Source organism: Miniopterus schreibersii, assembly GCF_964146895.1.
Source record: "Miniopterus schreibersii genome assembly, chromosome: 3".
In the NCBI taxonomy this organism is placed as follows: Eukaryota; Metazoa; Chordata; class Mammalia; order Chiroptera; family Miniopteridae; genus Miniopterus; species Miniopterus schreibersii.
The window spans coordinates 63090502-63113942 of NC_138103.1; the positions used below are offsets into that span (position 1 = coordinate 63090502).

General features: G+C 37.0%; 1 protein-coding gene across 3 annotated transcripts in view; it reads right to left on the minus strand.

The window, feature by feature from the left end:
* Window positions 1-23032, minus strand: part of ZFYVE16 (zinc finger FYVE-type containing 16) — a 46845-nt gene extending 23813 nt beyond the window's left edge. Inside the window, exons 1-6 of one of the 3 annotated variants that reach the window (XM_081132840.1) lie at window positions 18928-23032; window positions 15426-15533; window positions 8635-8743; window positions 5738-7983; window positions 4159-4255; window positions 1160-1324 (exon numbers count right to left, since the gene is read on the minus strand). In XM_081132840.1, coding sequence (XP_080988966.1) covers window positions 1160-1324; window positions 4159-4255; window positions 5738-7983; window positions 8635-8704 — 2578 coding nt within the window. In that variant the 5' untranslated portion in view covers window positions 8705-8743; window positions 15426-15533; window positions 18928-23032. The remainder of the gene's footprint in view (window positions 1-1159; window positions 1325-4158; window positions 4256-5737; window positions 7984-8634; window positions 8744-15425; window positions 15534-18927) is intronic. The other 2 variants (XM_081132839.1, XM_081132841.1) reach the window with 2 other exon arrangements.
* Window positions 23033-23441: the final 409 nt, after the last annotated feature.

A 23441-nucleotide genomic window follows, 5' to 3' on the forward strand; every position in this document is an offset into this window, starting at 1 on the left:
ATAACTATTTCTAAAAAGAAATTTATTCAGCTTTAGAACTATAATACATAACCATACAGTTGTTCACATGGAAAAAGACATACAGGTTATGATTATTACAATAGCTTTATTAAATAACTCTGTGTTTCGTGTACTAACAACTATAAACCTACTTTTGCCCACTCCTGTATATGCTAAATCTCCTTACTTAGGTTATAATGATAAGTTGAAAATAGCTATTAAGTGAGAAATAAACCAAAGTCCAAAATAATTGTCACAGGTATATGAATCTGACTTTGACAAAGTTATTTTCTGGCATGCTACAGACTAATAATTTATGTTTAAAAATGTACATGGACTTGACTCAAGATCCTAAATTACAACAGGTTGTAAAAAAGAACAGAGTCCAAAGATTTAAAAATTTTTTATTCTGGTAAAACATACATTTAAAAACAGATTTTTAAGGAAAGGGAGATAAGCCAGTTATTTACCTATTGTCTCTCAAACCCAAGCCTACCCTTCTCCACTATGCTCTCCGGTGCCCTGCTGGAAGTCTGAAAAGTGCATCTCTCTGACTCCCTTGCGAGCTGACTCTAGTCAGGTTCCACCAATGGTAGGCACTGGTGGGAGATTAGAAAGTGTGGAGAGAAGGAATTCTTTCTGTTTTGAGTTCCTGCCAAGAATCTTGAAGCAGCAGCACTGCCAGATATAGCTGCATGTACCATGATTTTAAGTACTCCTTTACATCAACCCCAGAACACTCCTACAGTCATCTGAGCACTAACCCTATTAGGCTCCTTGAAGGTTCTAGCATTTGCCTGTTGGTGTTCCCCTAGAGGCCACAGCACCAGCCACATGGTACCCCTACCCCTGAATCCCAGGTATGAGAACCAAGTACCTCACAGTGCTCCTGCACTGTACTCCAGTAATACTGCCTCTCACTTTTTGTTCTCCCAGCCCTAGAGGTGGTTACTCCTGCTGTTACTAATCTCTGAGTCACTTAAGCATGCCCTTTTTGCTCTTCCTGCCTTCTAATATACATGTATAACCAGTTTCCTGTATTAAATTCCTTCTGATATCTAGTCTGGCTTCTTTTTCCTCCCTAGACCTGTCAACACTAGAAATTTTCTATTTTAATAATTTATCTTTAGTCTAAGACACAGCATTTTCTTCTAGTTACCTTCAACACTTGGTTGTTTAAGGGCTGAGATTGGTACAGTTGTAGGTGAAGAAGGTACACTGGATGTTTGGGTCTCCTGAAGAGGCTGGATGGTGGCACACTCATCAGAATGATTAGATTTAAGATTAGAACCAGTTGGGCTCATCATCCTTTCAAATGCCTGAGCTATAACGGGGGGGAAAAATAACATTAAAATCTCAGATGTTTTTGAAAACAAAGTATGATATTCTATTTTTCCAGTTGTAAGGAGAAAGAAATCAATGGCTTAGCAAGAAAAAGAAGTGTCACTTGACAAAGATAATATCCTTACTTTGGTTGGCAGCACTCCACTTCAGTATAAGCTACCATTTAGTTATTTCAATATTATATTTAGCTTATGTTTGATATCTGCTAAAGAAAATTATTGTTATTTAATGACTATCTTTGCCCTGTACCCCTAGTCTATTTCTAACAAAGTTCAGAGTGATTCTTTTAAGACATAAATCAAATCATTCCTGTTTAAAATCCTTTAATGATTTCCCAACTGAAGTGAACATTTAAGTCATACAATGAATCACAAGACCCTATATAACCTACTTCCTGACCTCCTCTGCCTTCCCAGTTACTGTCTGACCTCATCTCTCACTACAACTCCATTTGCTCATTATGATCCAGCCAGCCAGGCCTCCTTGTTTTTCAACAAGTCCAGAAGCCCTCTCCTCGCTTGGGTCTTTGCTCTTATTGTTCTCTCTGCCTAGAATGTTCTTCCCATTCTCACATAGTTTTATTCTTACTTCATTCCAGTCTCTGCTCACAGGTCATATGACAAAACCTTACTTTGACCACCTTATAAAAAAGCCTCTTGCCACCAATCTACTACTATCTATCCCTCTTACATTCTTTTATTTTCATTTAGGATAGTATCATCATCTGATACTCTCTTTGTCTACTGTCCATCCATTTCTCCCACATTTGTAAACTCCCTGAGAAAAGGGAGTCTGTTTTGTTCTCAGCTGGTGCTCCAAAATGCAGAATGATACCTAAATATTGCTGAATGGTTTTTCATCCAAATAACACAGAATAGTACTGGTAGCTCTCCCTTCAGCATATCTCCAAACTGACCTGCTATAAATGCTGCCACTACTAAAACTGCCTTCCTTAAGTGACAGTAAATGATAGCATTTTCATGAAATGGCTTCCAAACATCTTACTTTAGGTTTCAAAGTAATTTCCATCTTGCCCTAAATCAACCTATTGGCACTCACACGCACGCTGCCTTGAAATTTATAGTCTCAGCACAACTTCCTCATTATCCACAATCTTTATTCAAGCTACTTTTTCTTCTAATCCTTCATGAAATATGTCTCACAACCCTTGAGCCATCTTTCTCCTCTTATTTATAACATTACTTTAAAATTTCAGGGGTAGGGAACCTTTTTTCTGCCAATGGCCATTTGGATATTTATAACATCACTTGAGGGCCATACAAAATTATCACCTTAAAAATTAGCTGTGAAAACAGCTTCCTAGATTTACTGAATTTTGAGTCCCACCTACGGTTGCCTTAGCAGGGCCAGACCAAATGATTTCATGGGCGGTATATGGCCCTTAGGCCATACATTCCCCACTCATTTTAAATGATCATGTCTACCATTTTCAATGCTAAAGGTAATATTAAAATAAGTTATTTATGTTTTCTTATGGTGTATAAAGTAATGATAAAAAGAACTATAAATGAAATTACATACTATAAGATATAAAAACAGAATAAATAGAAGATAACTAAATAAACAAATGCTTTTCAAAAGGATTTCTTTGATAAACCAATGTTGAACTCAATACCCTACTGAGAGTCTTTAATGACTCTCGATACTCCCTTCTGGATTTCTATAGTCAGAATGTTTTAATGTTCACCTAAGAATCTGACCTGTCAGCTCAAATGTTTCAAACCTTCATGGCTAACAGCACAAGCAGTTGTCTTGTAGGCTATTGAAACAGTGTAAGAAAAAACAAAATAACTATAAGCACTTAAACTAACCTCTTCATAAACAATGGTGATAATATAGAAATATAAAAAGATTTATACTCTATTATCTTCCAGAACACAGGTCAACAGCAGGGAGTAAAGCAGCTTACCTCAAGCTAACAGACTCACATCAGAGCTTTTTGGAGAACTGCTGAAAAAATTTATCTTCATTCAAAAGAGAAAAACAAATTATTATCAGGTATTTACTCTCCTGCCTAACAGGAAGCACTGCCTGAGCTAGTACACAGGCTTGGTCTTTAAAAAGTCCCAACTAATATTTGCTGGGAATTAAATAGTCAATAAATCTTAGAAAATGCCAAGAAGTACTCAAAAGAACAAATGTGTATTTGAGGGAAAAAACACAAAACACACAACATATACACACACTCAAGACCACAAAGATTATTGCTGATAATGGTAGCTAACTAGGGAGCCAAAGAAACAGTAGGAAATACATACAAACAAAATTCTAAAATTGAGAAGGGAAAAAAACATGAGACAAGAAGGTACAAATAGTGTGGCAGTCTTATAAATTTATCTATAAAATCATAGATATCACCACCTTACCTTTTATTCCCATTTTAGCTTGTAGTTTTCTAAACTGTGAGAACTATTACCTTGCCTTGTGTTATTAGTATATGATTAAATACCACTTATTGGTAGGTATTCTATAAATGGTTAGATTAAGATGATGACAACAATGATGATGGCAAAAACAACAGGCAGATGAAATGCAGCATTTAGGGACTTGGTACCTGTTAAAAGTTAATGAAATGCCACTCCAGAAACTGAATGCTTCCTTTCCAGACTGGTAGTATTAAGTGTGACAGTGGAACAAAAAGAGAAACCAAGCCTTGGGATGTCCCACCTAAGCCAGATAAGTCAACACTAGGTCCTCGCCTTAAGAAAATAAAGAAGTTTATCTTTGTCACAATCCAATTGTTTTAAAGACATATTCAATTACTTAAAGAAAATATGTCAGGTTACTACTCACCTTTACTAATGGCTTCATAGCAGACCACACATACTCTTGCTTCCTTTTCTAGATACTGCAGTTTACACTTCCTATTACAACAGACACCACAAAATACCTATAAAGAAAAATAACAAATTTGGTTCTGTTTCAAGAATAATTAAACCTACTAGAGGTAGGGGGAGGGAAGGCCCGAAATCTAATTAACCAAAATCCATTTTTCTGATTATATAATTTTTCGAATCAGTATATTCATAGGTATTCAAAAGCATTATTAAAATGCTTTTATCTAGTCCTGGCTGGAATGGCTCAGTTGGTTGGGGCATCATCTTGTACAAGAGAAGGTCTTGGGTTCAATTCCCAGTCAGGGCATATGCCTTAAGTTTCAGGTTCAGTCCCCATTCAGGTCACGTGCAGGAGGCAATAGATTGATGTTTCTCCTTCTGCCTCTGTCTTTGTCTCTCCCTCTCTCTGCCCCCGTCTTTCTCACTCTAAAATCAATAAACAGACTCTCCCTCCTGGGAGCATGCCTGTGCCTTTCCCTTTCTCTTTCTCTTCCCTTTTCCACCCCCCCAAGCACTTTACCATTAGCTTCCTCAGTCCAACAAAAAAATAAAAATCAATAAACATATCCTTGGGTGAGGATAAAATAAATTAATAAAATAAAATGCTTTTATCTTTTACTTAAATGAGGTTTCTGAAATTTAAAATTGCATCTCTAACAAGAATTCCTTTGGCTCAATTTTGTTCATTAGAAGGGAATAAAAATTTTCTTTAATGAATAAGTTTAAAAGTTAAAAATTATAGTGTCTGGTGGTTCTGTATTCAAAACTTTTAAAAGTAGAATATTGTTATTTTTCTAAAAGAGAGTAGGGTTGATCTGACACCAACACATTACTGAAAAATGCTGGAGTGGCTCAGCTGGTTAAGCATCGTCCTGTGCACTGAAAGATTCAATTCCCGGTCAGGACACATATGTGGGTTGCAGGTTCGATCCCCGGTTGAGGCAAATACTGAAGGCAACCAATCAACCTCTCTTTCTCCCTCTCTCCCTTACCCTCTCTAAGCATGTCCTCTGGTAAGGATTAAAAAAACAAAACACAAAACAATGTTATTTCTATAGCCAACTCTCAGGAGTTTATAGATAATTAAAGCAGTGTTAAAACACAAATGAGGTCATCTTCACTGTTCTGAACCTTGTGTAAACCGATTTGCTTTTTTTTTCAGTGTTTACCTGACCACAGCACTAGCTGCAGAGTAATCCTGAAATTAAGTATTCAAGGACAAATGGGGATCTGGCTTAATCTGGAATATCTGATATGTTAATGTCAGACAGATAAAGCCATGTATTCTTAGATTTCACAAAAATTAGTAGTGTTCCTTGTTTCCCATTATGTAATACTCACGATGATGTGACATTTATTCAACTCTCAAGCAATCTATAAAATGACAGTGCTCTCTATATTTCCATGTAGGTGAAAAACAATGATTTTAAATTAACTGAATCTTTTAATAATTTATTAATGAGAATTTCTGTCACATAAAATTTCTTTTAAAATGTCTCAAAAGAATAAAAGACTTTAAAATTTGTATAATTTACCTTCCCACATGCTCGGCAGTGGTGCCGCCGTTTTGTAAAAGTAAATTTGACTTGGCAATTCATACAGTTTGGAGCTTCTGAATCAGGAACCCAAGTAGGCTGTTTCTGGCCCAAAACCAGGCCTTCTTTGCAAGTATTTGCAGATAGAGATTCTTCATTTGCAGTTACAAGACTGGGTCCACTGTCAAAATTACTTTCTATATCAATGTAATTAGAGTTGAAGTTAACCTGAGGATCAGTTGTAGAATCTGTAGTACAAGCGGTTGGAGCAATGGTATTTGTTATGCTGGGTTCACTTTCAGGCACATTTGGAACATCTGGCTTATTTGGTTCTTTTGAACTCCTTGTTCTTGATGGAATGTTAAACAACTTCTTAGGTCTGGCCCCTCCAATGTGAACAGATTGACTGTTAAAATCTGAGACCGATAATTCATTTGTAATCTCAGACTTACTGCTAGCTAACCCTTGTTCAATTGGAATTGTACTTTTTTCTCCTAAAGAAAGGCCACCATTTTCTGTTGTATTTTGTTTATCAACTGTTTCACCAGGACTTTCCCCAGTAGCTCCTGCTTCAGCATTGAAATATATATTACTGACGTTTCCATCATCTAGGCTTTTCATATCTATCTGATTCATTTGAGATTTTGAGTCATTTACATTTTCTTCAAATGACTTTATGCTACTGGTCTGAAGATACTGTTCAGTTAGAAAGGCATCAAGTTCAGCATCACTAACTAGTGTGCCACTTTTCATGCCTTCATCAATATTAAAGTAACCTAAGTCTTGTCCATCAATATCATTGCTTAACAAAGTGAGATCTTCACAATGATCAGAAGACTCTGGGGCATTAGCACCCAAAAGCTCCATTTGAGATTCTGCTGCTGTAGAAGAACTGGTGTTATCAGAGTAATCCAAAGAGTCAACTCTGATTACCTTCTGGTCAGGATCTACCTCTCCATCTCCCATCTTTTCAATTAAGGGCTGATGAAGTATGTTTTCACACTTTTCCTGTTTCAAAAGATGAGTCTCCTTCAGTGGTTCCCCACCTAGAATAACATTCTTCTCTATTTCTTCATGCACAGTCATTGCTTCTTGTACATTATCTTTATGTTCATTCTGATGTAAACAATCACCATTCGTTTTACTTTCAATTAATGAGCCACACAAAGACCCAGGCACTGGAAGACAGGACAACGAGGAGTGCATATCTTCTCTTGAAACGTGTAAAGATGAAGAGGAATCTTGGATTACATCTTTATTATCTTTAAGATCTAAATCTGAATCTTCTTTTGCAGATTGTTTTATAAATATAGCAGTCCTGTCTTCTTGAAAGAAGTCAGGTAATTTGAAATTTTCATCTGAATTTGAATCATTTAAGCATAAACCTTCATTTTTTGGAAGACCCCAAGGCAAAGCATTTGGGCTGCCTCTTTCTTTTAAACATTCTGTGGCAGCTATGGCTGCCACATGTACCTCCTCTTTTACCACACAGTCATCAGCTTTTACTACTTCACAAGGCTGGTTCTTGTGTTGCAAGCTGTCTTTGGCATCAAACATTTTGGAACTTTGTTGAGTTAAAGCAAGTGGCATGTTCAAATCATCAACTGGTTCTAACTGATTAGGGATCTTTATATCCTTTAAAGTTTCTTTTCCACTGTAATTACATGAATCTGAAAGTGTTGTATCTACATTTACATTCAATTCTTTAGTTCCACTGATTTCTCTATTTTGTAATTCAGAGTTGACATAATTTTGTTCTCTCACAGCATTATTACTGTGGTCTGTTGATGAAACACAAAGAGTTTCTGATACTGAAGATAAATCCAATCCAATCAAAGAATCTGTGCTAGACTTAAAATCATCTGGCAATAATTTTTTAATATATTCTTCATTATTAGTTACATGAACTAAGTTAGCCATGTCGCTTATCAGATCACAGACAGGTTTACTACATCGTCCCATATATAAAGGCTGGATTTCATCTGAAGTGCCACCATCCACAGAAGAAAGGAGATCAAGTCCTGCTACGTTTTTTTCATTTTGTATAGAAGTTAGTCCCTCGTGTGTTTTTTCATTCAGTGATATCTGATTTGTTTCATAGCATGTTTCTGATGAGGCACAACAATTAATGCATTGTTGATCCTTTGGTAGCCGTGAAGTTAACTGTGAGGAAGCCAACTCTGAAGAAACTGAACAGTGGTTAGAATCATATGCATTTTGTGCATCTTGGAGATAATCTTGTTCATCTAATTAAAATAAAGATACAATGTTATTCAGGAGACCCAAATCAATATTATTACAAAGATGTTATGTTTCTAAGACTTCCAAACTAAACTTTTTTTAGAGACAGATTACTCTCTTGAAAAAAGTAATAACCTCCAAAATTATTTTTATTTGGATTTAAAGTTCTTGGGGTTTTTACTTTTGACTGTAGATATCATAAAGTGACAGAAATTCACTCAAAATAACTCAGTTAAACTATAAACACCAAACTAAGGAATAGCTAAAAACCAATCTTCTTTGTTCTGCCCTCCAGTTTCATAGTCTTCATTATAAGATGAAGAAAATAGCATCTCTCATAGCAATGAAATACCTATTCATGTACAGCTTTCAAGTTACTTTTAGCTGGCTCATATGTTGGCTTTAAAGGTCTTTCTTTCAGCTAAATTTGTATCTGGAGAGAAACTTCTAGTTACCTTATTTTATTTCTGGCTATTTGTTTCATTCAGTATAAGAATAAACTAATATGTTATAATGAAATAAGTGAATCTTTTATAGAAGATAACCATGTGACCAAAATTGAAACTAAATTTTGCGAAGAGTACTCTCTATATGATATAACTGAATTAAAGACATTTTTAAATTTCATTAGTGACAAAAATGAAAAACCAACAAACCTGGATTCTGTTCAAAATCATCAAGGAGTTTGTCCAAGTCACTGACTGCTGCTTTAAAATAACTATCCATCCTACTTGTAGACTTATTCAGAATTTAATTCTTGTATACCTAGAAAATAAAAAGTATGATAGCTCCATCAATTCTTTAACATACAAGTATTATGCCATCTACTGTATGCCAAGAAACATAGGACATAGACACAAATAAAAATTTAAGAGTATTGCTTTGAGGCACCTATAACTTAGTTGGGGAATTTGCCTCCATATATACACACACAAAAAAAGACATGGAAACCAACTCAAATAACATAATATGAAAACATTAACTACTGTTAATTTTAAAACACTTATATAAATAACTCATGGATCAAAGAAAATTCATGCCCTGGCCTGCGTTGCTCAGTGCTTAGAGCGTCAGCCCTCACACCAAAGGGTCACAGGTTCGATTCCGGGTCAAGGGCACATACCTGGGTTGCAGGTTCCCTGCCCCATAGGGCGCGTGTGGGAGGCACCAATTGATGTGGCACTCTCACATCGATGTTTCTCTCCTCCCTCTCTTTCCCCCTCTCCCCTTCCCTTCCGCTCTCTCTAGAATCAATGGGGAAAAGATCCTCTGGTGAGGATTAATAAAAATAGTAATAATTAAAAAAAGAAAGAAAAATTCATAATTGAAAGCTAAAAATAGTTGTAAATACCATATACCAAATAATATAAATATACTACATTCAGATAAAATACTGCATATAAAACTTGTAAGGCTCAGCAAAAGTGGTACTTCAACAGATGCGTAGGGCCTTACATGCTTATAAACTAAGAAGAGAAATTAAAGAAATAGAAAACAAGCACACAAGAGAGAGGTACAAGAAAACTAATAGTTTTATCAATAAAGTAGATGAACTTCTGATCTATGGTAAGAACACCACCAAATTAGCCTGAGACACCCTGAAGGAATCTGCCAATGACTAATGGGATAATATCAAAAAGACAAAGGAGACAGGTGGAAGAGTTCCCACTGGCTTCAATGGGACAACTGGACATCAAATGAATGAAGACTACAAAGATGAACACAAATCAAATAGATTAAAAACTAACAAACAAATAAAACCCAAGAGATCATAATAATGCTAAAAGCATAAACAAAACAAAATACCCACCCATTGGAAGGTTGCTAGGGCACTAACCCATTACTCTGAAGTTGATACTGCCTTTTATTTACAAAATATGCTTTAGGATAACAATAGTTGCTACAGGAAAGTTCTTTAGATAAGAATGCCAGTTAATAAATATAGAAGGCTATTAATAAAAATCATCTCCTAATAACTACTGATGCCATAGACACTTAAAGGACAATTAAGAATTATAGACGCTGCCCACAAACTTGAAAATTTAGATGAAATGGACCAGCTCCTTGACACAAACTACCAAAATTCACACAAGGAGAAACAGATAACCCAAACAGCCTTATATCTATTGACAAAAATTGAACCAATAATTAATAACCTTCCACAAAATAAATCCTCAGGTCCAGGTGGCTTCAATTGTAAATTTTATCAAACATTTAAGGAAGACATGATACCAATTCTCCATGATCTCTTCCAGAAAAAAGAAGCAGAGGAAACACTAACTCATTCCATAAGACCAGCATTACTCTAATACCAAAACCAGATAAAGACATTACAGTAAGGAAAACTATAGACCAATACTGCTCATACACACAGACATAAAAATACTCAATAAAGTATTAGCAAATTGAATCTAACAATGCATAAAAAGAATTCTATTCAATGGCCAAGTGGGATTGATCCAGGAATGCAAGGCTGGTTCCACATCTGAAAATTAATTAGTGTAATCCATACTGATAAAGAAGAATTATCGTATAATCTTATTAACTGATGCAAAAAAAAAACTGACAAAACCCTACACCTACTCATGATAAAAAACTCTCAGCAAACTATGAATAGAGGGGTAAGTTCCTCAGTTTGATGATGAATATCTACATAACGCCAACGCCTAACATTATACTTAATGATGAGAAGCTGGATCCCTTCTTCCCAAAGACTGGAATCAAAGAAAGGATGTCGTTTCTCCTATTTATCATAGTATGTACTGAAAACCTTGCTAGTGCAGTAAGACAAAAAGAAATAAAAGGTACACTTTTTGGAAAGGAAGAAATAAAACTGTCTTTATTTGCAATGATGTGATTTTTAATGTAGAAAATCCCCAAAAGTTGACCCCCAAAAAATGAAACAGTGAGTATAGCAAGGATGCAGGATACATGGTTAATATACAAAAGCCACATGCATTCCTATATATGAGCAAGGAATAAACAGAATTTGGAATTTTTAAAGTACCATTTACAATAGCACCTCAAAAAAATAAAATAGTTATAAATCGAACACATTATTTACAGGCCCAATATGTGGAAAACGAAAATATGCTGATGAAAAATAAAAAAAGATCTAAATTAAATGGAGATATATTCCATGTTCATGGAAGACTCAATATCAAGAACACTCAATATTAAGATGTCAATTCTTCCCAACTTAATCTCTAGATTCAATGCAATCTCAGTCAAAATCCCAGCAATTTTGTAGGACTCAGGAAGTTGATTCTAAAATACATATGGAAAGGCAAAAGACCTAGAATAGCCAACACAATACTTAAAAAGAACAAAGTTGAAGGGATTTTAAGACTTAAAACATGGCTACTTTACAAGGCAGAGTGACATTGGCAAAAAACAAATAAAAATAACAACAACAAAAAAAAACCCACATAAATCAATGGAATACAGTAGAGAGCCTAGAAACAGAAGCAAAAAAGTATAGTCAACTTATCTTTGACAAAAGAGCAAAGGTAATTCAAAGGAGAAAGGATAGTCTTTTCACCAAGTAGCGCTGAGAAAACTGGACATCCCTATGCAAAAATATGAACCTACATACAGACCACCTTACACTTTATTATATAAAAATGTATTTAAAATGGATAACAGACCTAAATATAAAATGCAATATTATAAACTTCTTGAAGAAAACATAAGAGAAAAATCTATATAACTATGGGTTTGGTGATGACTTTTTTCTTTTTTTTTAATTTTTTTTTTTAATATATCTTTATTGATTTCAGAGAGAGGAAAAGAGAGGGAGAGACAGAGATAGAAACATCAATGAGGAGAGAGTCATTGATCGAGCTCGCAACCCGGGCATGTGCCCCGAGCAGGAATCAAACTGCGATCACCCGGATCCTAGGTCAATGCTCAACCACTGAGCCACGCCAGGCCGGGCTGGTGATGACTTTTTAAATACCATGATCTATGAAAGAAAAATATTAGTGAATTCTATTATTAAAATTAAATTTTTATTTTATCTGCTCTGAAAAAGACACTGTTTAAGAGAATGAAAAGACAAGCCATAGTCTGGGAGACAATATTTGCAAAACAAATATCTAATGAAGGACTTGTATCTAAAATCTACAAAGAACTCTTAAAATTTAATAATTAGAAAATAAACAATCTAATTAAGAAATAAGTAAAAGTGCTGAACAAACACCTCACCAAAGAAGACATACAGAAGGAAAATAAACATATGAAAAAATGCTCAACATCATTTGTCTTGAAGCAACTGTAGACTAAAATAATTAGATACCATTTCACATCTATTACAGTGTAGGTTAAAATCCCCAAATCCGACAATGCCAAATGCTGCAAGGATGGTGAACAGCATGAAGTCTCATTTATTGCTAGTGGGAAGGCAAAATGATACAGCCACTTTGAAAGACAGTTTGGCTGTCTCTTACAAGACTATATAGACTCTTACTATATGATCCAGCAATCATACTATTAAATATTTACTCAATTGATTTAAAGATTTATGTTCACACAAGAACTTGAATGTTTACAGCAGCGCCATTCATAACTTCTAAAATTTGGAAGCATCCAAGATGCCCTTCAGTAAGTGAACAGATAAATATATGCAATGGAATATTATTCAGTGATATAAATAAATGAGCCATCAAAGCCACAAAAGAATATAGATAAATCTTAAATGCTTATTGCTAAGTGAAAGAAGCCAGTCTAAAAAAATCTATATACTGTACAATTATAATTGTATGACATTCTGGAAAAGGTAAAACTAGAGACATAAATCACATCAGTGATTGCCAGTGTTTTGGGGAAGGGGAGGGTTAAGCAGGTAAAGCACAGTAGATACTTTAGGGTGATGCAACTATTCAGTATGATACTGTAATAGTGAATATAAGACATTAAGCCTTTGTCAATACCCATAGAATTTTATAGCACAAAGAATAAACCTCAGTGCATGCAAATTTAAAAAAATCATTTAGAAGGTCAGGGGATCTCCCAATGGAATGTAGGATGTGACAAAAGAGTCTACCTAAACATATAAAACGAATTCAGTGAAGAGAGATGAAGAATAAACTGCTACCTTTGGAAATGAGTGGAATGTGTAAGACTAAAAGCAAAAGGAACACAAGCATTGTACTCAAGTTGAGGGTACAGGTTAACAATTCTGAAACCACCATACATGTATACTGGAATTAGAATTAAGTAATTGGATGGCTGATGGTGGGAGCCAGGTTTCTCTATGATAACCAAGGAAAGGAAGTTAGAGTGATCCATGTAGTAATGGATTTGAGTTTGAGACATCAGTATAAACAAACCCATGTTTAGCTTATATATCTTGCTCTGTCAGCTGAGAGACCCTAGAAGCAAGACATCTCAGTGATAACAATCACATTTGTGCCCAGATCTTGATTTCTCCAACAAAAGGAACCAAGGTTCCTCAGAAAAATGGCTGATTCTAAGACTAGGGCAGGAAATACACAAGATGAGTATGAAGTATCTTGTAATGCCAGAAAGAAAGAAAGTGAGTGTGTAGGTTCTAGTATACTGGAACAGGAAAAGTCTATTAGGAAAAAAAATGAGGAAATGTGAATAATGTATGGACTTTAGATAATAATAATGTATAATAGTGGTTCATTAGTCATAACAAATGTATTATATTAATAATGTAAGATGTAATAAGAGAGAAACTGGTTATGGGTTATATGGGAACTCTGTACTATCTGTGCAATAATCCTATAAATCTAAAACTGTTCTAAGTTTTAAAAAATGAAATCAAGGCATTGGAAAATAAAGTTGAGAAAATATTCTAGGAAGTAAAATAAAAAGGGAAGGAGAATAAGAGAAAGTATTAGAAAATTAGAGAATCAATCTAATAAGGTCTAATATTCAAATTACAAGGAATCCAGAAAGAAAGTATAGGGGGGGAAAAAGGAAGAAGGTTCCAAATAAAATACCCCAGAACTGAAAGATATGGTTCCTAGATAGAAAGGGCCCATTTAGGGCCAAAAACAATGAATGAAAAACTCTTACCAAGCCACATCATTATGAAATTTCAGAATACCTAAGTGGTCTAAGGGAAAATCACACCACTTCATACTACAATCTGCATTCCCCAGTTTTCCTTTCCCCAACACTCCTGACTACTCCATCCCATCCTGCTTTCCTTTTCTCTTTTCTAGGCACTTATTTACTTTACAACCTTCTAACATTTTGTATAGTGTTTTTATTACATTTGTTGTTTACCATTTGGAACAACTCCTCTGCGAATTTAAGCTCCATGAGGGTAGGAATCTTGTATTTTTGTTCACCCATATATTCAAAGTATCTTGACCAGTGCCTGCCACATAAAAATGCTTAACACATACTTAGTGAATAAATATAAAAGCGAGAGAAATAACAGGTCACATACAAAGGACTATCACTTTGGAAGCAGACTTCCTAATAGCAACACTAGAAGCTAGAAAACAATGCCTCCAAAATTCCAAAAGTGAATTATTACAATCTAGAATTCTATCTCAGCTAAGCTATCAATCAAGTGTGAGGGTAGAATAAAGAAACATGTGTAGACATGTGAGAACTCTGAAAATCTGCCTCCCATTCAGTCTTTCTCAAGAAGCTACTAGAATATGTACTCTACCAACAGAAGGGAGACATCAAGAAAGTGGAAAACCTGAAATCCTGTAAGTAGGCTACCCAACACAAAGAAAGACAAATGGAATTCACAGAAGATCACAAAAGGACACACTCTGGGAGGAAAGCTGTGCAACTGGCCTAGAGAGCAACCCATCAAGATTGACACAGAGAGACAGACAATTACAGGAAAGATGCTGCAAAACAAATAAACAGATTATATGATGTGTTTGAATCTACAAAAAGGAGATTTATCTATCCTGTCTGAAGGGTTGTTAATAGATTAATAATCTACCATGGGCATAAGATACAGAAGAAATATAAGATATACTCCCTATTCTAAACAAGTTTATTATATGTACATATGATAACCTGTTTTAGGTAATGTTTACTTACTTGGCCATTTATGCAATAACTCTCAGATTTACAAACAAATATTTACCATGTTTACAAAAAAAGATGGTTTTTAAAAATTTCATGATTTAAAAAACTGGTAGCAACATGAAAGATTAATCAGAAAATCAAGAAAACAGTAGTAAGGAGACTCCTAAAATGGTTAAGGTGACGGATGATGAGGCCCTGAACTGAGACAGTGCACTGCAGATGGAAAGGAGATAGATATAAAAGTGGCTAAAGAATAGGAACTATTGAAGAGTGAAAGCAAGAGAGAACGCTAGGGTTACTGTCAGGTTTCCACTGTGAGTGACTGCGTAGACTGTACCACTGATTGTGACAGGCGATACAAAAAGGAGCAGGACTGAGGGAAAACATGAGTTCACGTTTAGACTATTGTTTGATGTACCTTGAGAACATCCTGGGGGAGATGTCCAACAGGCAGTTGGATATAAGGATCTGGACAGCAGGACAGAAGTCTGAGATAAAGAATTGGGAATTGGCGGCAAGAGATCACCTAGGAAGAGAATATAAAAGAGGAAAGGAGCCTGACATCAGATAACTAAAGATCACAATTAGTGTTCCTAAAGCCACTTTGGATAAAAGTTTGCCCAGAGTTTTATGTACTTCTATAGAAAAATATCTAATATATAATGTTAAATGACAAAAAAGCAAATTGCAAAACTTCATGCTTAGTAAAAACCCATTTTTACAAATATGCTGTAAAAACAGAGCTAGCAAAAACACTGGGGGGAAAAATATAGAGGAGCAAATGCCAAACTGTTAATAATGGTATTTATCTGAGATTATGTAAACCTTTTATGTCTACATTATATGTCTCTATAGTATTTTACTTACAAAAATAAACTATTTTTGTAAGCAGGAAAAGGATAATTTTGTCCTTTTCTAAAAAATTATAGCATGTATCCTTACAATATAAAAAGATAATAAAAATCTATTAGAAAAACACGAACACTGGACTATTTATTAATGGGAAAATAACATGAACTAGTAAGATTATGAAAATTTCCAATACACAATTTGCACTCTCAAAATAATGCTAATTAACACATACCATTTGTTGCCTACTAAATAAGAACATAATTTTTTAATAATAAGAGTACTCAATGTTGGTACGGGTGTGTAAAAAGAGCTTATCAGGCCCTGGCACAGCAGCTCAGTTGGTTAGAGCATCATCCCAATATGCCAAGGCTGCGGTTCGATCCCTGGTCAGAGCACATACAAGAATCAACCAATGAATGCATAAATAAGTAGAACAACAAATCAATGTTTCTCCCTCTCTTCCCCCCTTCCTCTCTCAAAATCAATAAAAATAAATAAATAAAATACAAAGAGCATCTCAGATACACTGATAGAAGTAAACTGGTATACTCTTTTAGGGAAACAATGTAGTAATAGCCTCAAAAAGTTTCCTAACATTTTATCTAAATTTTATTTTTAGAAATTTAAGAAAAGAGTACAAAACAACGAAAAATATGCAAAGATATTCCACCAAATCATTAACTGAAACACTCTAAATACCAACATTAGAACACAGAATAAAATTATGCAGGCATCAAAAGTAATATTCACATCTACCAAAACTTTTTTTAAAGTACATACTCTGTAACCTAACAATTCTACCACTATAGAAACACTAGCACTTGTGCACAAGAACACATCACAAAGAACTTACATTGCTGCAGTATTTGTAATAGTGTAAAATTGCAAAGAACCTAAAAGCTCATCAGCACAGGAATGATTAAATCAGCTTTCTCAGACTGGGACTCCTGGAAGTCCCCAAGAGTTTTTTAGGGATTCTGTGAGGTTCTTCCTTTTCCGAATATCTATCTTTGTAAGGCTGAATTTTCTTAATATGTTTCAGCCTGAACATGATAGCACACCAAATTGAACGGAGAAGCAAATATAAAAATCCAGCTGTATTATATTAAGCCAGGTATTAAAGTTATTTGCAAAAATGTAAAACAGTGCCACCTTCCTCACTAAATTTTTTAAAGAAAACATAGTTACATTTCATATATAATGGCTTTATTATTTTTAATGAGCAATTTTTTTAATGTTCTGAGTTTTCATTTCTAAAATGATAAATACACTGCATTGGAAAACAAAACTCTTAGTCTTCAATAACCTTTTTTTAGATTTTTTTTTTTTTATATTGATTTTTAGAGAGAAAGGGAGGGAGAGGGAGAGAAAGGGAGAAACATCAATGTGAGAGCAGAAAACTGATGGGCTGCCTCCTGCACAGCAGGAAGATCCCGGCATCGGGGATGAAGCCCACAACCTGGGCATGTACCCTAACTGGAATCAAACTGGCAGCCTTTCAGTTCAGGGAACATCGCCCAACCAACTGAGCCACACCTGCCAGGGCTTCAATACTTTTTAAGTGTGTAAAGCAGGGGTGAGGAACGTGCGGCTCAAAGGCCACATCACTTGGTCTGGCCCTGCCAAGGCAACGGCAGGTGGGACTCAAAATTCAATAAATCTAGGAGCTTTTTTCATAGCTAATTTTTAAGTCGGTAATTTTGTATGGCCCTCAAATGATGTTATAAATATCCAATGGCCCTTGGCAGAAAAAAGGTTGCCCACCCCTGGTGTAACGAGATCCTCAGACCCATTTGGTTAAATAAACTGATACCATCATATTAAATAACATTATGACTGGGGTTGACAATTAAATGGGAATTTAGCTTTATAATGTACCTGTTTCAAAAGGTATTCTGCTCACGTATTACTTGTGTAATCAAAAAATCATAACGTTGTGTTTATAAAGTTTTTTTTAACCATGAGAAAATGCTTAAAATATAATTTTAAGCAAGAAAAGCGGGCAAGCCAATTGTACATAAAAACCTCACCTTAATTAAGAAAATACCAGAAAAAAAGCTCAAAGATAAAAAGTCAAAATATTAACTGTGGTTGATTACTTTAAATAATGGAATTATAGTTGATTATCTTTCCTTATTCATTATTATATTTAGAAATTTTTGACATTAAGCATATAATTGAACATCCAGGGGAGAAAATAAAGGAAGAAACTGGGTGAAAAATTATATAATACTTCTACTGGATCAAACCATCAAATTTCTGCCAATTCAAAAGATGACAAGCTCAAAATAATGAAGCAACCTAATTCGACGGGCAAGTTGCCTACTTTGTTAAATAAAAGCAGTAACTTATCAAATTTGTGGGCTGGTTTCCATAAGACTCTAACAAGAACACCCTTAATCTGGGATACAATGATTTGCAATCATGGTAATACAAATGAATTACTAGTTTATAAGTTAGGTCATCTTTCAGCATTGTTCAACCGTATCAAAGAAAAGGTAGTGGAGCAGGAACACTACCGCATCCTCCCGGTCTAAACGGGTGAGAAAATGGATCCATGCGGGAGTGGGCTTTACAAGAGCACCCGCAGCGATGACAGATTCGTTACCGGGGGTCGAGTCCTTTCAGGACCTAGGCCACCGCTCCGGGGGAACAACAGTCTCCCCCCCCCCCCCGCAGCCCGCGCAGCCCCTCCCCCAGGGGGACAGACGGGCCGGGGGCGCTCCGCCCTCCACCCGCCGCGGCCCCGGGGGCGCTCCGTCCGCTGTGCCAAGCACTCCCGGCGACCCGAGGAGGCAGCGCCCGGGCGACAGCCGCCGAGATTACGCTCCAGGCCCGATCCGGCCTTCCAGGCTTTACCGGAGGGGCGCGGGGTCTGAGGGTGAGATGCCCTGGCCCGTTCAGGGGGGTGGGGAAAGGAACGGGTCCGAGGCCCGGGCTCCGTCCCCGGAGGAAAAGGAGGGCCAGACCCAGACCCTGAGGCAGAGCGTCCAGAGGCCACCCCGCCCCCTCCGAGAGGGAAGCAGGGGTGAGGAGAAGCCAAGATCTTTGTCACGAGGGGCTCTTACCTCCCCACACCGCTGCGGAGCTCTCCGGAGACTCGACGCGACGCCGCGCTGAGGAGCCGAGAGCCGCCCCGGACCGGAGCCCCGGGAGTGCGCGACGTCGGCTCCGGCTTAGTTGCCCCGACCAGGGATCGCGCGGACCGCGCAGGCGCGGAGGAGGCTTTCCAGCGGCTCACACGCCCCCTCCCTCCGCGGCTGCGGCCTCCCGGGTCCCGAGGCGCCTGCGCGCTGCGATGCGGGGTCTGAGCCCGGGGCGCTCGGCTGCTTACCGGAAGTGCCCGAGACGGTTCTGGGCTGACCCGGACCGCTGAAGGTCCGCCCTGGGCCTGGACTCGGTTTCCCCGGGATCGGGAAGCGACCCGCGTCAGTGGCCGGCTTCCTTTGCCCTTCGCTGACCCCGACACGGCTTCCTCCGCCCCCAGCCTCCGAGGCCCCGGAGCCAGCGCCGCGCTCCGGCCTGCCCGCCGCACACCCGCCTGCGGGACAGCCAGCCGGGCTTCCCCCGCGCTGCTGCCCTCGAAACCCTCGCGTTTTACTTTGGATTTGTTTGCAACGGCCCCGCCCCCCCGCGCTCCCCCAGCCGCAAGGAAAATGCCCCTAACCCACCCCGAGCGTCGGGCGCAGCTGACTGGCCGTTTCCATCGGCGGCCTGGACCTTCCCTCTCCTCGCTTCAGTTCTGCTTTCCTCGCAGTCGCCGCAGCAGCAGCTGCCGCCCCTGTCTAAAAACAAAGCGAAGTAATCTGGGGGGGGGGGGGGGGGGAGCCATGCGCGTGATGCATACTTGTGCTTGTTGAGCTTTACTATTTTTACCACAAGTTTTCTGTAAATCGAAATGAGGGAAGAGAGACATTTCTGCGTGGGATCAGGGCATCATTACGGGCTGCAGGGGAAAGAAGCCGTCAGTTGCCAAAAGTTTCATACTGGTCCTTCAAAAGTTTCCCTTGTCACAGTATCTTAGGAGCGTGTCGATCACATGATTTTGGTGAAAGATTTGAGGATCAGTGTTCAAATCCTAAATCTGCAGTTTACAACTAGAAGTTTGTTATCTTTCAAAGATAGTTAATGTTGATTTTCTTTCTCCAATCTTGATTTTCCTAAACTCTGAAATGGGAGCGTGTGGTTTTAGTTCAACAGGGAAATTTTTATTGGTTGCTTAAAATAATTTATTGAACATCTATGTGAGGCACTAGGCTAGATGCTTTGCTTATTATCTCATTTAACCCTATGTAAGAATAATTTTGCAAAGTACAGGTTGTATTTTCTCTTTGTGTTAAGTGTTGTTCACAGATGAATAAAATGAGGTCACTGCCTTTATGGAACCACAGTCTAATAGCAGAAATATATATATCTAGATAGATAGATAGATAGATAGATAGATAGATAGATAGATAGATAGATAGATAGATAGATAGATAGATGATAGATAGATGATAGATAGATAGATAGATAGATAGATAGATAGATAGATGATAGATAGATAGATAGATATAGATATTTGGGGTAAAAGTATATAATACAATGTGAGGACAAATAATAGAAATAAAAAGCACTAAGACCTTAAATAGGGAAGTGGGAAATGTATATACAAAATGAATTCACAAAATAGGAAATTTAAGTGCCTGCTACATATTTTACTAATGTTCAACTCAATAATGAAATGAAGACCAAAGAGATATTATTTCTCATGGATCTAATTAGCCAGTTTATTTAAAATATGAATAAACTCCATTGGAGAGGGTAGAGTAAAATGAGCACTCATATCCTGTTGGGGATCTAAATTAGGACAAAGATTTTGGAAACTTACTTGTCAAATTATATTAAGAAATATTCAGATGACCTAATTCAGTATTTTTTCTTCTGGAAATTGTAAGGAGATATTCCAGAAAACAAAGATTTATGTGGAGTAACAATAAGGAAAGTAAACAAGATATCCAAACAAATGCCTTTCATATACAAATGCAATTGTACTTTCATCACATTTATTTGTTAATGGATGTTTTCCTCTGTGCAGTGAGTTATGCTAGGAGTTGTAAGGATTATAAAGATGGATAATTCATAATTTTTGTCCTGAAGTTCACAATCCACTGTTATTCTTTTATTTACTAGTATAAATAGTTGAGAGATTGCTGCAATATAATAAGATTATGAGCTCTTTGTATAGATTCTGGGTCAATTAAATTTTCTGTGATTTCCTTTGTTGAGTGGAATAAAGAAGAAATCTGCATATCAAATACAGTGTCAAAAAGAGTCCTCAGAAAAGTTTAAGTAATAATTTCTGAAAAATCCCATGTGCCATCTTTAACCTCTAAAGATCGAGTTTGTAACCAAATGGTTTCTAGACTTAAAATCATCCCAATTGTAACATACTTGGGCAATTTATTTCTTAGACTAACTAGTAATTGTTTGAATCATCAACAGTTTATGATTTTGAAAGGTAACCAGAATCTTGATGATTTTAAGAGGCTTAAATTCCACAGTAATATGAACTTCCAAAGCTGTTCCCTTTTCATAAGTAATCTGGGTGGAGAAAATACCAGAAGCAGATGAAAATAACTATTACAATTATTCATTTGTTTCATGGCTGATCTTATACTAATAAGTAATGGGACTGTTAGTTAACCATTAGTATTTAAGTGCTATGTAACCATGTGTAAATACTCATGTTTTGAGAAAAAGGGCTAAAAGATCTTTTTAAAAAATTATCTGCTCTTCCAGGGCCAATCAAATCAGCTATTTAGAGCACTAATAAATAGAGCTATTTAGTCACTAATAAATAAATAGTTATAGTTCTGGTGACCATGAAAGCTAGTTTTTTAAAATAATAGAAAACTTTGGGAGAAATACACTAAAATATTAACTGGATTATATTTTGAAGATGATATTATGAGTGACTTCTCCCCTTTCTTTTTAGTTGTCCATATTTTCCAAATTTTTTACAATAACATTAATTTAATAATCCCAGAGAGAAAGATGGAACACTCTCTTCTAAAAAAGTGTTGGTGAGTGCATAGTTGAATGAACCAATTGCCTTGCATTTATTTTGCAATCTTTGCATACAATATATTGCTTTACTGTGAGTCATAGGAGAGAAATAACCAAAAAGGATAGGTGAGCGCATGTGTCTGGATACTGTCTTAGAGGTGGCAGGCAACAAGGTACAGTCATTACCAGGACTAAAGTATGATACAACTTCAACATCATAACACAGGTTCTCTTAACAAGAAAGTCATTAGAATTCTTTGCCAGGTATTTCCAGTTTTCTCTTCTGGCCATGTGATGTACTTCCTGGCCCCCTTGTGGTTGAATAGGGTCATGTGACTGATTCAAGCATATAAATTGTGAGAAGTAGACCTGTCATTTCTAGAGTGGATCCTTTACTCACCAGTGTGAGACACTCCAGAGCCTGCTTTCCCTCTGGCACAGCAACAGGCAAGACTTGATATTGTGGCTGCTCCATCAATTTGAGTCCTTAAGAGATTTCAGTTAACACAGCATTTCTTTCTAGAACAAGAAAAAAAACCAACAACCTTGTTATATGCCACTGAGATGACTTTTTGAGTGATTTGTTACTACAACATAACTTAGCCTGTCATGGCAGATAAACTTTGTTTTGTACCTTTGAGATTTGTGGGTGGCTGTTCTGCATTGTACATTGAGGCGGTCCTCAAGGAGGCTATTTGCAGCAACATTGTTTCCTAATGTGCCTTCCTTCACAGGTGAATTGCTCTATACTTAAAATTATTATACTTTTCCAGGTAAATAAATACATTTTGTTGTAAGAATGATAGTGATTTTTTTTTGTTGTTTGCTGCAAAACGTTGTTTCCACTTGTTCCAATGCATGGGAGAGGGCTCCAGGGTGGTTAAAAGGGTGCCTAGTGCTTTCAGGGAGAGACTCAGGCAAAAGCCAGACACCAGGGGAATGCAGAGGGGTCCCTCAAAGGCCTCTGGGCTCCAAAGGCTCCTAGTCCTGCTTGAGGGTGAGCCTTTGGAAGAGATCCTTGCCCAGCCCAGCCTGGAGGCCGGCCAGCCTGTGGAGGTGAGTCAGGTGGTCCCCATCTTCTTTATGAGTTTCACCTGCTTGCCCAGAGAGTGGTTCTCCAGAAAGTCACAGAGGATCTAAAACTAGTAAATGGAAAAATTCCAGAAATAAATAATTTCTAAATTTTAAATTGCACATTGTTCTGAGTAGCATGATGAAATCTTGCACTTTCCCCCTTGTCCAGCCCAAGACGAGAATTACCCCTTTGTCCAGCGCATCCACACTGTCCGTGCTCCCCGACTGTTAGTCACATAGTAGCTGCTATCTTGGTTATCAGATCAACTTTTGCATCACAGTGCTTGGTTCAATTAACTCTTTATTTTACTTAATAATGGCCCCAAAGCACAAGAGTCGTGATGTTGTCAATTCGGATATGCCAGAGAAGTCATAAAGTACTTCCTTTAAGTAAAAAGGTGAAAGCTCTCAATAAGAAAAAAAAGTCGTATGCTGAGGTTACTCACATCTACAGTAAGAA